Source organism: Saimiri boliviensis, chromosome X, assembly GCF_048565385.1.
Source record: "Saimiri boliviensis isolate mSaiBol1 chromosome X, mSaiBol1.pri, whole genome shotgun sequence".
Lineage (NCBI taxonomy): Eukaryota > Metazoa > Chordata > Mammalia > Primates > Cebidae > Saimiri > Saimiri boliviensis.
In genome coordinates, this window is record NC_133470.1 from 83179625 (window position 1) to 83196946 (window position 17322).

The 17322-nt window shown below is 38.5% G+C and overlaps 1 protein-coding gene across 10 annotated transcripts in view; it reads left to right on the plus strand.

The window, feature by feature from the left end:
* TMLHE (trimethyllysine hydroxylase, epsilon) overlaps positions 1-17322 on the plus strand; it is a 145222-nt gene that overhangs the window by 114894 nt on the left and 13006 nt on the right. For 6 of the 10 annotated variants that reach the window (XM_003921785.3, XM_074391726.1, XM_074391732.1 and 3 more), the window contains one exon: positions 16490-16628. In XM_003921785.3, the coding sequence (XP_003921834.1) occupies positions 16490-16628 (139 nt within the window). The other 4 variants (XM_074391729.1, XM_074391727.1, XM_074391733.1 and 1 more) reach the window with 4 other exon arrangements.

Here is a 17322-nt window from a genome sequence, read left to right on the forward strand (position 1 = left end):
AGATATTGCACTCTTCGCTCCCACTATTAAAGTTTTAACTGATGTGCTTACTTCCACCATGAGCCCTCTTCAATTTTCATGCTGTAGCTAGAACATTCTTTCTGAAATACAAGTGTTATCCTATGCTCCCCTGTTGATATCCTTCTAAGCCTCCTCAATGTCTTTCAGAGAAAGACTGGAGTCCTTCCTTATAACCTTTAAGGTTCTGCATGATCTGATCCCTTCTTACTCTTCTAGCATCATCCCATATAATTCATGTTTCCCACACATTTTGCCCTAGATATACTAAACCACATTGTGTTTCTGGAGCCAATTATTTTTCATCTTGCAGCCATGCTTTTTACTATGATTTTTTTTTTTTTGCATATGGATTACCCCTCCTGCTTTTGCTTATTCTAAGCTAACCACTACTGTGCACTAATTCAGTTTACTCTACAAATATTTCTTGAGCATCTACCAAGAGTGTTGCTCTTTTCTTGACACTGGAAATGAAACTGTAAGCACAACAGACAAAAAATTCCTGGCCCTCTTGGAATTCTCATCATAGTGACAAGAGATAGTAATTAAAAATAAATAAGCAAATATATAATATGTCAAATGATGATAAGCACTAGGAAAAAATAATAAAACAATGAAGGAGATATGGGGTGAAGAGGCAGGGTGAAGATAGCTGCAAAACTTGACATACTACAAAGAGTACAGGCTTTGTAATCAGAAGGAGTTCATTGTGAAATCCTGACTGCCATTTATTGATTTTTGGTCTTGGACAAGTCACTTAACCTGCTAGTCATGAGTTTCCAGTTACAATAATAATAGCTTCTGTGCCCAGTTGTTGTGAACATAAAAATAAATTGTTACCCTCACCTTTGTCCCTGGCTTGTAGTAGGAACTCTGTAAGTACTAATTCACTTCCCTTGGATAAGTTCCTCTGGGAAACTCTCCCTCTGTTATCTCTCATGTATCTATTGCCTAAAACAATGAGTAGTAACTCAATATTTTCCCAACATTTTATCATGAACATTTCTAAACATATAGAAAAATTGAAAACATTTTGCACAGAAAACCCATAGACTTAAATCTAGATTCTACCATTAAGATATTTCTATACTTGCTTTATCACCCATCTCCCCATCTATCCATTCATCAGTTAGTCTTATTTTCAATGAATTTTAAAGTATAATACATTGCAGATATCAGTACACATCTCCCTAAACATTTATATGTTTATATCATTTATATCATTAAGTAGAGTTCAATATTTGCTTACAACTTTTTTAAAGTTAAAATCTTTATGCAATCATATTTAAAATATTAAATATATACTCACTGAGTTTTGACAAATGCATATACCTATGTAACCCAAACCCCTATGAATATATAAAATATTACTATCACTATAAGAAGTACTCTCATACTCCTGCACATACATCTCAGGGGAACCCATAGTTTGATTCTTTTTTACCACTATACATTAGATTTTTGCCTGTTTTGTTTATATCTTCTTTTACATATAGACACACGGACTCTTTCCAGTTTGGGGTTATTATGAATAATGTTGCTATGAACATTCATGTAAAAGTGTTTTTTTGGATATGTTTCCATTTCACTAAAGTAAATACTTAGGAGTGGAACTGCTGGATCATAGAGTAGGTGAGTGCTTAGTTTTGTAAGCAACTGCAACAAGTTTTACCAAAGTAATTGTACCATTTTACACCATCATCAACAATGTATGAAATGTAACTGCTCCAAGTCCTTGCCAATACTTGGTGTTCTCAATCTTATTAATTTTGGCCATTATGGTAGCTGTCTCCTTGGGATTTAAATTTGATTTTTCTTGTGGCTAATGATGTTGAGGATCTTCTCATGTACTTATTAGCCATTCCTTTTTTTGAGCCAACAACTTTGTTATTGACAATTAAAATAATATACATATATGTTGTATGATGTGTTGTTTTGAAATATGTGTACACTGAGGAATGGTTAAAAAAAGGTAAGTAACATATGAACTACTTCCCACACTTATTTTTTTGTGGTGAGAACACATAAAATCTATTTTTTTAGCAATTTTCTTTTTCAAGTTTTATCTTGTTTTTGATTGGCACATAATAATTGTACATATTTGTGGGATGTAGTGTGATGTTTTCATACATATATGCATTGTGTAATGATCAAATCAATGTAATTAGCATATTTATCACCTCAAACACTTGTCATTTCTTTGAGGTGGGAGCATTGAAAATCATCTCTTCTAGCTATTTTGAATTATACAACATATTATTGTTGACTGTTGCCACACTACTCTGCAATAGATCAGCAGAACTTAATCCTCCTAACTAACTCTGTACTCAATGGCCAACCTCTTCCCATCTCTCCTTCCCTCCTCCTCTCCCCTGCCTCTGGGAAACGCTGTTCTATTCTCTACCTCTATAACATCAACTTTTAAATTTATATTTATTTTCTTTTTATATTTTATTTTCATGGTTACATAGTAGGTGTGTATATTTATGGGTTAAATGAGATGTTTTGATATAGTTGTGCAGTGTGTAATAATCATATCAGGGTAAATGGGGTATCCATCACTTCAAGCATTCATCTTTGTGTTACAAGCAATCAAATTATACTCTTTTGGTTATTTTAAAAGGTATGATTGAATTGTTATTTTTTTTTACCATAGTCTCCCTGTTGTGCTAGCAAATACTAGGCCTTATTCATTTTTTCTAACTATATTTTGTACCCATTAACCTTCCCCACTTCTCCCTCACCCTCCCACTAACCTTCCCAGCCTCTGGTAACTATCCTCCTACTCTCTATCTCCATTTCAATTATTTTAATTTTCAGCTCCCCGAAGTAAGTGAGAACATGCAAAGTTTGTCTTTCTGTGCCTGGATTATTTCACCTAATGTAATGTCCTACAGGCTTATCCATGTTGCCACACATGACAGGATCTGATTCTTTCTTATGGCTGAATAGTACTCCATTGTGCATAGGCACCACATTTTCTTTATCCATTCATCTGTTAATAGACAGTTAGGTTGATTCCATATCTTGGCTATTGTCAATAGTGCTGCAATAAATGTGGGTATTGTTACTCAAGGTTCTCCAGAGAGACAGAACCAATAGGATATATGAGAGAGGATTTATGAGGTGTAATTGGTTCAGAGGATTACAGAGGTGGAGAAGTCCCACAGTAGGCCATCTGCAAGCTGGAGAACCAGAGAAGCTGGTAGCATGATTCACCCCAAGTCTGGAAGCCTCAGAACTAGGGAAGCTGATGGTACAGACCCCATTCTGAGGCCAAAGGCCTGAGAGCCCAGAGGAGGCTGTTGATGTAAGTCCCAAAGTCTAAAAGTGGAAGAAACTGGAGTCTGATGTCCAAGGGCAGGAGGAAGAAAGGCATCCTGCTCCAGAAGAGAGATAGAATGAGCAAAGAGAGAGAATTCCTCCTCTTCTGGCTATTTGTCCCAACCAGGCTCCCAGCTAATAGGACCGTGCCTGCCCACATTGAAAGTGGATCTTAACTGTTGCAGTCTACTGTCTCACACATCAAGCTCCCCTGGAAACACCCTTACAGGCACACCCAGGGAACAATGCTTCAGCAGCCATCTTGGCATCCCTCAGTCCAGTCAAGCTGACTCCTAAATTGAACCATCACAATGAGAGTGAAGGCATCTCTCCAACATACTGATTTCATTCCTTTTTAATATACCCAGTAGTGAGTTTTTTTGATCATATGCTGGTTCTATTTTTAATTTTTTGAGGAACCTCAGTACTGTTGTCCATATTGCCTGTACTAGTTTACATTCCCATCAACAATGTGTAAGATTTCCCCTTTCTACACATCTTCACCAGCATTTGTTTCTTTAACATAAAGAGTGTAAAATAACTTTATTAGAAAGTTTAACTAATCAGTTCACAAATGAACCACATTTTTGAGCACTAAACAGAGGATTAAAATAATTTTCAAACACTAGAGAAAATTATTGAAAATTATAATGTTTTAGGCTAAAAGTATCATTACCTTTATGAAAGCAAAAATCCTATATTTTCTAAAATATATATGTATATTCTAAGCATTATAACATTACAATAGAAATCATCAGTTAAAGTGTAACCAATAAGTAATATCTAACCATGAGCAAATTTCTTTTAAGATCACTTTATTATATTTTATTTTATTAAAATTAATTTTTAAATTTTTAATTATTATGGGTAAATAATTGTATATATTTATGGAGTACATGGAATGTTTTGATGCAGGCATACAATATGTAATGATCCAATCAGGATAATAGAGATATCTATCATTTCAAGCCTTTATTATTTCTTTGTGTTAGGAATACTCCAATTCTACTCTCGTAGTTATTTTTAAATATACAATAAGTTATTGTTAACTATAGTTGCCCTATTGTGCTGCCACATACTAGATCTTATTCATTCTCTCTGTATTTGGACATATTAATTATCCTTACTTTCAGCCTATTTTTTTGTCTTTTTAATGATAGCCATTGTAACTGCGGTGAGGTGATATTGTGGTTTTGATTTGCATTTCCCTAATGATTAGCAGTGTCGAGCATTTGTCTACCTTCTTTTGAGAAATGTCTATTCATATCTTTTGCCCATTTTTTTAAAATTATACTTTAAGTTCTGGGATACATGTGCAGATCATGCAGCTTTGTTACATACACATGCCATGGTAGAGGTTTGCTGCATCCATTGTCCCATCATCTATGACAGGTATTTCTCCTAATGCTATCCCTCCCCAATCCCCCGACCCCTTGCTATTCCTCCCCTAGCCTCCCCACCCACCAGGCCCCAGTGTGTGATGGTCCCCTCCCTGTGTCCGTGTGTTCTCATTGTTCAACACCCACCTATGAGTGAGAACATGTGGTGTTTGGTTCTCTGTTCTTGTGTCAGTTTGCTGAGAAAGATGGTTTCCAGTTTCATCCGTGTCCCTGCAAAGGACATGAACTCATCTTTTTTTATGGCTGCATAGTATTCCATCCTGTATATGTGCCACATTTTCTTAATCCAATCTATCATTAATGGGCATTTGGGTTGGTTCCAAGTCTTTGCTACTGCAAACAGTGTCACAATAAACATCTGTGTGCATGTGCCTTTATAGTAGAATGATTTATAATCCTTGGATCTTTTTGGCTATTGAGTTTGAGTTTCTTTTTTTTTTTTTTTAAGATGGAGTTTTTGCTCTTGTTACCCAGGCTGGAGTGCAATGGCGTGATCTCGGCTCACCGAAACCTCTGCCTCCTGGGTTCAGGCAATTCTCCTGCCTCAGCCTCCTGTGTAGCTGGGATTACAGGCACGTGCCACCATGCCCAGCTAATTTTTTGTATTTTTAGTAGAGACGGGGTTTCACCATGTTGACCAGGATGGTCTCGATCTGTCGACCTCGTGATCCACCCGCCTCGGCCTCCCAAAGTGCTGGGATTACAGGCTTGAGCCACCGCGCCCGGCTGAGTTTCTTATATACTTTTGGTATTAATCTTTTGTAGATGAATGGTTTTCAAACATTTTCTCACATTCTGTGAGTTATCTCTGCACTCCGCTGTTTGTTTCTTAGAAATTTTAAAGTATATAATCCATTGTTATTAAGCTATAGTCACCATATCCCCAACCACTGTTCCACAACCCACCAGCCTCTGGTACCCACCATTCTACTGTTTCTATGATATTAACTTTTTTTGTTGTTGTTTGTTTTTTTACATTGCACATATGAATGAGATCATGCAGTATTGATATTTCTGTGCCTGGCTTATTTCACTTAAGGTTCTCCAGGTTCATCTATGTTGTCACAAACAATGGGACTTTCCTCTTTTCTAAGGATGAATAGCATTCCACTTTTTATACATACCACATTTTCTCTATACACTCTCCCATATATTCTGCCTAGATTGATTCTTTATCTTGGCTATTGGGAATATTTATGCAAGGAACATGAAAGATAACTCTCGAACATACTTATTTCATTTCCTTTGGATATATACCCAGTGGTGAGATTGCTGGATCATGTAGCAGTTCTGCTTTTAGGTTTTTTCAGAAACCACCATATTCTTTTCCATAATGGTTGTACTAACTAACATTCCCACCAACAGTGTGCAACTGTTAACTTATCTCCACATCCTCATCAACATGTTTGTCTTTTGTCTTTTTAATAATAGCCATCCTAAGGAGTATGAGATGATAGCTCGCTGTGGTTTTAATTTGAATTTATCTGATGATTAGTGATGTTGAGCACTTTTTCTTATACCTGTTGGCCATATGTTTTCTTTTGAGAAATGTCTATTCAGATCCTTTGCCCACTTTTAAATCAGGTAATTTATTTTCTTACTATTGAGTTGTTTGAGTTCCTCATATATTTTAGATATTAACCCCTTATCAGATGCAGAGTTTGCAAATATTTTCTCCCATTCTGCAGATTGTCTCTTCATTCTTCTGTTTCCTTTGCTTTGCAGATGCTTTTTAGCTTGATGTATTTTCATTTGTCTATTTTTCTTCCATTGCTTATACTTTTGGATTATATCAAAAAAGTAATTGTACACACCAATATCATAGAGTTATACCATATGTTTTCTTCCAGCAGATTTATGGTATCAGGTCTTACATGTAAGTGTTTAATCCATTTTTAGTTGATTTTTGTATATGTTGTGAGAAAATGGTCTAATTTCATTCTTCTACATTTGGACATCCAGTTTTCCAAGCACCGTTTATTGAATGTATAAGAGTTCTTTTCTCTACACATCCCTGCTAACATCTGTTATTTTTGGTCTTTGTAATAACAGCCATTCTACAATAGCCATACTCCCATACTGTAGGTTGTTTCTTCACTGTTAAGATTGTTTCCCTTGCCTCACAGAAACTCTTTAGTTTAATCCATTCTCATTTGTCTAATTTTGGGTTTTGTTGTCTGTGCTTTTGGGGTCTTAGCAATAAAATCTTTGCCCAGAGCACTATCCTGGAGAGTCATCCTAAGGTTTTCTTCTAGTATTTTTATAATTTCTATAGCTCCTCCAAGGTCACACACCTGAACTGAGATTGTAATGGTAATATATCTGAAAGCCCATCTACCTTAGCTGTCTGAAAGCCCACATTTACACCACAATACACAAATCCATCAAATGCACCTTCCACTCAATTGTTGAGCTCTCTTGGGAAATACTTGTCTGTCAACTAAGAAGAAGAATAACTTTGTAAAATCTTCCTAGCTTTTCTTGTCAGATAAATGCCTGCTTGATTTGCTTTCCCCTCCTTCCATAGCTCTCTTGCTTCATATCAAATCAGGAGAAAAAGGGAAAACTGTACAATATAGTGGCATCACTTTGTGCAAAAGTCTAGAAATAGTCTTATTCTAATACAAAGAACATTGCACAACCATTTTGCATATGTGTAGTAGACTTTTCCTGCTGCTGTCTCTGTTGGCTTTAGAAAAGATTGCCACCTAACATAAGTAGTGAATACTAGATTCCATGTAACCTTGGACAAATCACAAGGCTCATCATTATTTTCCTTTTCTATAAAGTAAGATAATAACAGCTGAACTACTTACCTCATGGAGTTATCCTACAGAGGTCCAATGAGATCATGTATGTGGAAACAATTTGTAAATTGTAAATCTCTATTTAAAGTCAAAAGATTACAATTATGATCTGTAAAAATGTTGCTCTTATGAACAAGCACACACAGGAATTAAGATCATTTTTCTGTTCTCTGGTTTAAACAATGAGTTAAAGAATTGAGGAAACCTGATGTCAAAACCTCTCTTCTACTTATAAACTCTGTGGCAGGTCTCTAAGTTTCAGTTGCCTTCAATATAAAGGGAGGTTAATAATATCTTTCCTTCTGGGATGATAAAATAAGTAAATTAAATATTTTGCAAAGGCCTAACCCTACACTTTCTCACTCCATTCTCTCTCCAGGCCTGGCTCCTTGAAGCCTGGGAGGATGGACCATTACTTTCTTTTTCTTTTTTTCTTTCTTTCTTTCTTTCTTTTTTTTTTTTTTAGATAGAGTCTCACTCTGTCACCCAGGCTGGAGTGCAGTAGTGTGATCTTGGCTCACTGCAGCCTCTGCCTCCCAGGTTCAAGCGATTCTCCTGCCTCAGTCTCTGAAGTAGCTGGGACTACAGGTGCATGCCAGCACGCCTGGCCAATTTTTTTTTTTTTTTTTTTTTTGTAGAGATGGGGTTTTGCCATGTTGGCCAGGCTGGTCTTGAACCCCTGACCTCAGGTGATCTGCCCACTTCGGCCTCCCAAAGTGCTGCGATTACAAGCATGAGCCACCGTGCCCAGCCTATTTTTTCATTTGATTCTTGCAGTAGCCCAATTAGATCAGTGAAGCAGATGTTATTATGCTCATTTTATATGCAACAAAAATAAGACTATTGGCTCCGATTGTGCCATATACTAGCTAAAACTAATGAATATAGCCTGAGATGCCCAAAAATGGCATGGGTGGATGTCAATTTATCATTGGAAAGAATATCTTTTGTAGTATCTATTAAATCTGAGCATACACATACCATATGATCCATAAGTTCCATTCTTAAGTTTATTTCAAACAGAAGTTAATGTATTTGTTCACCAAAAGACATGTAATAGAATGTTCTTATCAGCACCATTTATAGTAATTCCAAACCAGAAATTACTCCTAAGTCCATCAATGGCAGAATGGATAAATAAATTGTGGTGTGCTCACACAATCAACTTCTATATAGCACCATTAAACTATTGCTGAACAATGATTAATCTCCTAAAGATAATATTAAATGAAAGAAGCCAGACACAAATAAATACATATTGTGATTGCATTTAAATAAAGTTTTTTTTAATTGCATTTTAGGTTTTGGGGTACATGTGAAGAACATGCAAGATTGTTGCATAGGTACACACATGGCAGTGTGATTTGCTGACTTCCTCCCTTCACCTATATCTGGCATTTCTCCCCATGCTATCTATCCCAACTTCCCCACCCTCCATCCCTTCCCCGTTTCCCCACAGAAGACCCCAGTGTGTAGTGCTCCCCTCCCTATGTCCATGTTTTCTCATTGTTCAACACCTGCCTATGAGTGAGAACATGCGGTGTTTGATTTTCTGCTCTTGTATCAGTTTGCTGAGAATGATGCTTTCCAGGTTCATCCATGTCCCTACAAAGGACACAAACTCATCGTTTTGATGGCTGCATAATATTCCATGGTGTATATGTACCACATTTTCCCATTGCAGTCTATCATCGATGGGCATTTGGGTTGGTTCCAGGTCTTTGCTATTGTAAACAGTGCTGCAATGAATATTCGTGTGCATGTATCCTTATAGTAGAAAGATTTACAGTCCTTTGGATATATACCCAGTAATGGGATCACTGGGTCAAATGGAATTTCTATTTCTAGGACCTTAAGGAATCGTCACACTGTCTTCCACAATGGTTGAACTAATTTACACTCCCACCAACACTGAAAGAGTGTTCCTATTTCTCCACATCCTCTCCAGCATGTGTTGTCTCTAGATTTTTTAATGATCGCCATTCTAACTGACGTGAGATGGTATCTCAATGTAGTTTTGATTTGCATTTCTCTAATGGCCAGTGATGATGAGCATTTTTTCATATGTTTGTAGGCCTCACATATGTCTTCTTTTGTAAAGTGTCAGTTCATATCCTTCGCCCACTTTTGAATGGGCTTGTTTGTTTTTTTCTTGTAGATCTGTTTGAGTTTTTTGTAAATTCTGGATATCAGCCCTTTGTCAGATGGGTAGACTGCAAAAATTTTTTCCCATTCTCTTGGTTGCCGATTCACTGTAATGACCGTTTCTTTTGCTGTGCAGAAGCTGTGGAGTTTGATTAGGTCCCATTTGTCTATTTTGGCTTTTGTTGCCAATGCTTTTGGTGTTTTGGTCATGAAGTTCTTGCCTATGCCTATGTCCTGAATGGTTTTGCCTAGATTTTCTTCTATGGTTTTTATGGTGTTAGGTCTTATGTTTAAGTCTTTAATCCATCTGGAGTTAGTTTTAGTGTAAGGTGTCAGGAAGGGGTCCAGTATCTGCTGTCTGCACATGGCTAGCCAGTTTTGCCAACACCATTTAAAACAGGGAATCCTTTCCCCAATGCTTGTTTTTGTCAGGTTTGTCAAAGATCAGATGGTTGTAGATATGGTGTGTTGCCTCCAAGGCCTCTGTTCTGTTCCATTGGTCTATATCTCTGTTTTGGTACCAGTACCATGCTGTTTTGATTACTGTAGCCTTGTAGTATAGTTTGAGGTCTGGTAGTGTGATGCCTCGCACTTTGTTCCTTTTGCTTAGGATTGACTGGCCTATGTGGGCTCTCTTTTGGTTCCATATGAAGTTTAAGGTTTTTTTTTCCAGTTCTGTGAAGAAGGTCATTGGTAGCCTGATGGGGATAGCGTTGAATATGTAAATTACTTTCGCAGTATGGCCATTTTCATGATATTGATTCTTCCTAACCATGAACATGGAATGTTTCTCCATCTGTTTGTGTCCTCTCTTATTTTGTCGAGCAGTGGCTTGTAGTTCTCCTTGAAGAGGTCCTTTATGTTCCTTGTTAGTTGTATTCCTAGGTATTTTATTCTCTTTGCAACAATTGTGAATGGCAGTTCATTCTTGATTTGGCTCTCTTTAAGTCTGTTATTGGTGTATAAAAATGCTTGTGATTTTTGCACATTGATTTTGTATCGTGAGACTTTGCTGAAGTTGCTTATCAGTTTCAGGAGATTTTGGGCTGAGACGACGAGGTCTTCTAGATATACAATCATGTCGTCTGCAAATAGAGACAATTTGACTTCCTCCTTTCCTATTTGAATACCCTTTATTTCTTTTTCTTGCCTGATTGCTCTGGCTATGACTTCCAGTACTATATTGAATAGGAGTGGTGACAGAGGGCATCCTTGTGTAGTGCCAGATTTCAAAGAAAATGCTTCCAGATTTTGCCCATTCAATATGATATTGGCTGTTGGTTTGTCATAAATAACTTTTATTATTTTGAGATACGTTCCGTCAATACCTAGTTTATTGAGGATTTTTAGCATAAAGGCTGTTGAATTTTGTCAAAGGCCTTCTCTACATCAATTGAGATAATCATGTGGTTTTTGTCTTTGGTTCTGTTTATGTGGTGAATTACATTTATAGACTTGTGTATGTTAAACCAGCCTTGCATCCCTGGGATGAAGCCTACTGATCATGGTGGATTAGCTTTTTGATGTGCTGTTGCAATCAGCTTGCCAGTATTTTATTGAAGATTTTTTGCATCTATGTTCATCATGGATATTAGCCTGAAGTTTGCTTTTCTTGTTGAGTCCCTGCCAGGTTTTGGTATCAGGATGATGTTTGTCTCATAAAATGATTTGGGAAGGATTCCCTCTTTTTGGATTATTTGGAATAGTTTCAGAAGGAATTGTACCAGCTCCTCTTTGTATATCTGGTAGACTTCGGCTGTGAACCCATCTGGACCTGGGCTTTTTTTGGGTGGAAGGCTCTTAATTGCTGCCTCAACTTCAGACCTTGTTATTGGTCTATTCAGGGTTTCAGTTTCTTCCTGGTTTAGGCTTGGGAGGAGGCAAGTGTCCGGGAATTTATCCATTTCTTCCAGGTTTACTAGTTTATGTGCATAGAGTTGTTTGTAACAATCTCTGATGATGGTTTGAATTTCTGTGGAATCTGTGGTGATATCCTCTTTGTCGGTTTTTATTGCATCAATTTGGTTATTCTCTTTTCTTTTTTATTAATCTGGCTAGTGGTCTGTCTATTTTGTTGATCTTTTTGAAAAACCAGCTCCTGGATTTATTGATTTTTTGAAGGGTTTTTTGTGTCTCTATCTCCTTCAGTTCTGCTCTGATCTTAGTTATTTCTTGTCTTCTGCTAGGTTTTGAGTTTTTTTGATCTTGCTCCTCTAGCTCTGTCAATTTTGGTGATAGGGTGTCAACTTTAGATCTCTCCTTGCTTCTCATGTGGGCACTTATTGCTATATATTTTCCTCTAGAGACTGCTTTAAATGTGTCCCAGAGATTCTGGTATGTTGTGTCTTCATTCTCGTTGGTTTTGAAGAACATCTTTATTTCTGACTTCATTTCATTGTTTATCCAGTCAACATTCAGGAGCAAGTTGTTCAGTTTCCATGAAGCTGTGCGGTTCTGAGTAAGTTTTTGAATTCTGAGTTCTACCTTGATTGCACTGTGGTCTAAAAGACTGTTTGTTATGATTTCCATTCTTTTGCATTTGCTGAGGAGTGATTTACTTCCAATTATGTGGTCAATTTTAGAGTAGGTGTGATGTGATGCTGAGAAGAATGTATGTTCTGTGGATTTGGGGTGGAGAGTTCTGTAAATGTCTATTCTGTTTGCTTGATCCAGGTCTGAATTCAAGTCCTGGATATCCTTGTTAATTTTCTGTCTGGTTGCTCTGTCTAATATTGACAATGGGGTGTTAAAGTCTCCCACTATTACTGTGTGGGAGTCTAAGTCTCTCTGTAAGTCATTAAGAACTTGCCTCATGTATCTGGGTGCTCCTGTATTGGGTGCGAATATATTTAGGATCATTAGCTATTCTTGTTGCATTGATCATTATACCATTATGTAACGTCCTTCTTTGTCCCTTTTGATCTTTGTTGCTTTAAAGTCTATTTTATCAGAGATGAGAATTGCAACTCCTGCTTTTTTTTTTTTTTTTTTTTTTGCTCTCATTTGCTTGGTAATTCTTCCTCCATCCCTTTACTTTGAGCCTTTGTGTATCCTTGCATGTGAGATGGGTTTCCTGTATGCAGCACACTGATGGGTTTTGGTTTTTTATCCAATTTGCCAGTCTGTGTTTTTTGATTGGGGCATTTAGTGCATTTACATTTAGGGTTAATATTGTTATGTGTGAATTTGATACTGCCATTTTGATGCTAGCTGGCTGTTTTGTTCATTAGTTAATGCAGATTCTTCATTATGTTAATGCTCTTTACCATTTGCTATGTTTTTGGAGTGGCTGGTACTTGTTGTTCCTTTATATGTATAGAGCCTCTGTCAGGAGCTCTTGTTAAGCATGTCTCATGGTGATGAAATATCTGAGTACTTGCTTGTTTGCAAAGGATTTTATTTTTTCTTCACTTATGAAGCTTGGTTTGTGGTGTTCTCTGTATTTCCTGGACTTGAATATTGGCCTGCCTTGCTAGGTTGGGGAAATTTTCCTGGATAATATTGTGAAGAGTATTTTCCAGTTTGGATTCATTCCCTTTGTCACATTCAGGTACACCTATCAAGCATAGATTAGGTCTTTTCACATAGTCCCACATTTCTTGGAGACTTTGTTCATTGCTTTTTCCCCTTTTTTCTCTATTCTTGCCTTCTCGTTTTATTTCATTGAGTTGATCTTCGACCTCTGATATCCTTTCTTCTGCTTGGTCAATTCGGCTGTTGAAACTTGTGCATGCTTTGCAAAGTTCTCGTTTTGTGTTTTTCAGCTCCATCAATTCACTTATATTCCTCTCTATGTTGTCCATTCTCATTAGCATTTCGTCCAATCTTTTTTCAAGGTTCTTCGTTTCTTTGCATTGGGTTAGAACATGTTGTTTTAGCTCACAGAAGTTTCTTATTACCCACCTTCTGAAGTCTGATTCTGTCATTTCCTCACACTCACTCTCCATCCAGCCTTGTTCCCTTGCTGGTGAGGAGTTGTGATCCCTTTTAAGAGGAGAAGTGTTCTGGTTTTGTGTGTTTTTATTCTTTTTGTGCTGGTTTCTTCCCATCTTTTTGGGTTTATCCACCTGTTGTCTTTGTAGTTACTGACTTTCAGATTGGGTCTCTGAGTGAACTTCCAGTTTGTGGATGCTGAAGTTACTCCTTTTTCTTAGCTTTTCTTCTAACAGTCTGGCCCCTCTGCTGTAGGACTGCTGAGGTCCACTCCAGGCTCTGCTTGCCAGGGGATCACCTGCTGCAGCTGCAGAACCGTAAGGGTTGCTACCAGTTTCCTCTTCTGCTATCTTTGTCCCAGAAGGATGCCCGCCAAATGAATGTAAGTCTCTTCTCTCCTTTATGAGGTGACTCTTTGGATATATGGGTGTCAGGGAGCTGCTTGAGGAGACAGTCTGTCCTTTATTGGAGCTCAAGTCCTGAGCTGTGAGCTCCGTTGTTCATTCAGAGCTGCTGGGCAGGTACGTTTATGTCTGCTGCAGCAGAACTCATAAACTCCCTTTTATCCTCCCCGGTGCTCTGTCCCAGGGAGTTAGGCCTTTATTTATGAGTTTCCATTGTGCTGCTGCCTTTTTTTTTCTTTCAGGGCTGCCCTTCCCAGCAAGGAGGCAGCCTACTCCCTGTCTGCCTGCAGATTCTTTGCTGAGCTGCTGTGGGCTCTGCCCAGCTGCTGTGTGATCTTCCCTGCAGTCCTGTTTATGTGGGTGTAGTTAGAATTGCCTCGGCAATGGTGGCCCACCTCTGTTATGGCGGACTCTCTGTAGTGGCAGGTTGCCTCGTCAACAGCAGATTGCCTCAGCAATGGCGGGCTGCCTCAGTGATGGCAGACTGCTTTTGTAGTTGTGGAGTGTCTCAATAATGGCGGACGCCCCTCCCCCACAGAGCCAGACTGTCTCAGGTTCATCTGTGTTTGCTGTGGAACTCTCAACCTGGAGTGTTTTCAATTACTGTTTTTTTTTTTTTGTGGGGGAGTGGTCGGGGTGGAATGAGCTGAGCCTGATCACCTGGCTCCCTGACTCAGAGTCTTTTGTTGTTGTTATTGAACAGTCGACTCTCTCCCAGAGTTCCAGTCACCTGTTGAAAAGGTGCCAGGATCTCCTGTGCCATGACCCGCTGAGCCGGCTGAAACAGCAGCACTGAGATTCCTGGCGGTTTTTTTGCCTGGGAATCTCCTGGCCTGGCTCGCTATTTCAGATGAATGGGTGACTCTGCCATCTCAGGGCTCCAATCGCCAGCTGAGAGGGCACCTGGACCAGTGTCTTTTGTATGGAGAACCGCCATGCCAGGGCTTGAGCAAAGCAGCCATGCGGGTCAAATCAGACGCCCCAGCCAAAACAGCTGTTCTGGCTACCCATGGGGCTCCTCCACCTGGGAATCTCCTCTTCTGTGGACAATAAGAATCCGTCTGGAAATGCGGCATCCACTCACCCTCTGCACTTTCACTGGGAGCTACAATCCTGAGCTGTTCCTAGTCGGCCATCTTCCCCCAATCCCCTCTATATAAAGTTTTATATAAACAGGCAAAACTAATCTCTGGTGACAGAAGTCAGGATGGTAGTTACCCTTGGGTTGGGGGTAGGGTGTTAATAGAAAGGGGCATCAGGGAGGGTTCTGGGGTTCTGGTAATGATCTGTTTGTTGACCTGGGTGCTAGTGATATGGAGGTGATTACATCATGAAAATTCATCAAGCTTATGATTTGTATACTTTTCTGTATGTGTACTATAAGTCAGTGAAAAGTTAATTTGCCTTAGGCAAAACAGAAACCTTAGGCAAGGTTTTTTAATGGCTTCCCGTGGTACTTAGAATAAAATCCAAAGTCCTTACCGTGGCCCACATGGCAGTGTATATATAATTTCTCCCACCATTATTCCCCTTGCTTACTCAGCTCCAGCCACATGACCTTCTTACAGTTCTGCAAACAGAATAAAACTCCATTCCACCCCAAGGCTGTGTATTTTCTGTTCCCTTTACCTGGAATGCTCTCCCCTCAGCTTATTACATTTTTGGTCTCGTGTCATGCAGGTAACAGCTCCAATGACACTTCTTCAAAAAATCCTTCACTTAACACTCCATGTGAAATAGATTTATTTCCAGTCACTCTTTATTACATAACACTATTATTTTTTCATAGCATTTATGACTAGCTGAAATTACCTTGTTTATGTATTTATTACTTGTTTATCATCTGTCTTCCTCAATAGAAGGCAAACTCTCTGAAGACTGGGGTCATGTCTGCTGTATTCATCCTTGTATCTTTAATGCTTGATACACTGCCTAGCAGGTAGCCAGAGTGCAAATAAATGTTAGGGTTGAATGAATGATTGAAGATCCCTGGGTGAACAGTCCACTAGGCTATTCTTCCCACAAAGGAAGACACTTGAGAAGTTGTAAGTAATCCTGTTAAAAAGAAAGCTTTGTTAGTACAACCTCTCTTGTTCACCCCACCTCAGCTTGGTGAGGAGAAAGCTCAGAGCTTTCTCCAATGCTTCTATGAACTTTGGCCAGTAAAGACTTACCCTGTGGAAAGTATTTTTGATAAAATATAATAAGATGAGAGAAATCAGTTGGAACTTAACTTCTATCCCGTATCCCTAGATTATTCAAAGACAAACAAGACATTGTCAATAGGCAGTGGAACTCCTCTCTCCAATGCCATATTCCTGAGAGAACATTGACTTATCATCACTTCATCTCTGGGACAAGTATTGAACATAGGGAAAGGCTTATATAAAATTGTTCAATAAACAAAAGATGTCTTTAACATGTGTTTGAGATCTTTCTTCTTATGATTCCATATTAGGTACAACAACTATGACCGGGCTGCCATCAATACCGTTCCTTATGATGTCGTCCATCGTTGGTATACAGCACACCGGACTCTAACGATAGAGTTGAGGAGACCTGAGAATGAGTTTTGGGTCAAACTAAAGCCTGGCAGGGTGGGTCCTAATCTCTAAAGATGTGAAGCAAGCCTGTAATACCAAAGCAGTGAAGAATGGGTACTTACTTAATGTGCAAGTCACAATGTTGCAAAGGAAAAAGAGAAAAGAGTTCTTGGTGTTGGTCATGGTCCTGCCACTCACTCACTTAATGCCCTGGAAGTGAGCCTTATCCCATCTCCAGGCATCAGTAACTCTATTTGTATGATGAGGGGGTTTAACTAGATGACCTCCAAGGGTTCTTCCAGCTTCATGATTCCATTTTTATTTTGATATTTCCTCTGGATGAAAAATACCTTCAGCTTAGCATAAAATGTAATGAGATAGTTTAACTCTTTGAGAAAGGGTAGAATAAGAATTAAAGAGAAAGAAAAAGAAAGAAACCAATTATCTAATTTGCTTTGATAAAAGAACAATTACTTGAGAAACAAGCTCCTCAAGTGCAGGGCCTATTACCTACTATTGCCTCTGTAACTTCCATTTAGCCTACTACAGGGCTATACACATCTTAGTTTCCAAAAGTTTGTTTAATTTCAAAAGAAAAATACCTCATTTAATGTAACTGGAGAACAACCTAAAGCTTGTCTTTTAAATGATCTCTTCTGACTTAGGGTTCCTTTGGTCTGCCCTTCTTCTGAAAGTGTTTTCTCTGTGTGTGTGTGTGTGTGTGTTTGTTTGTTTGTTTGTTTGTTTT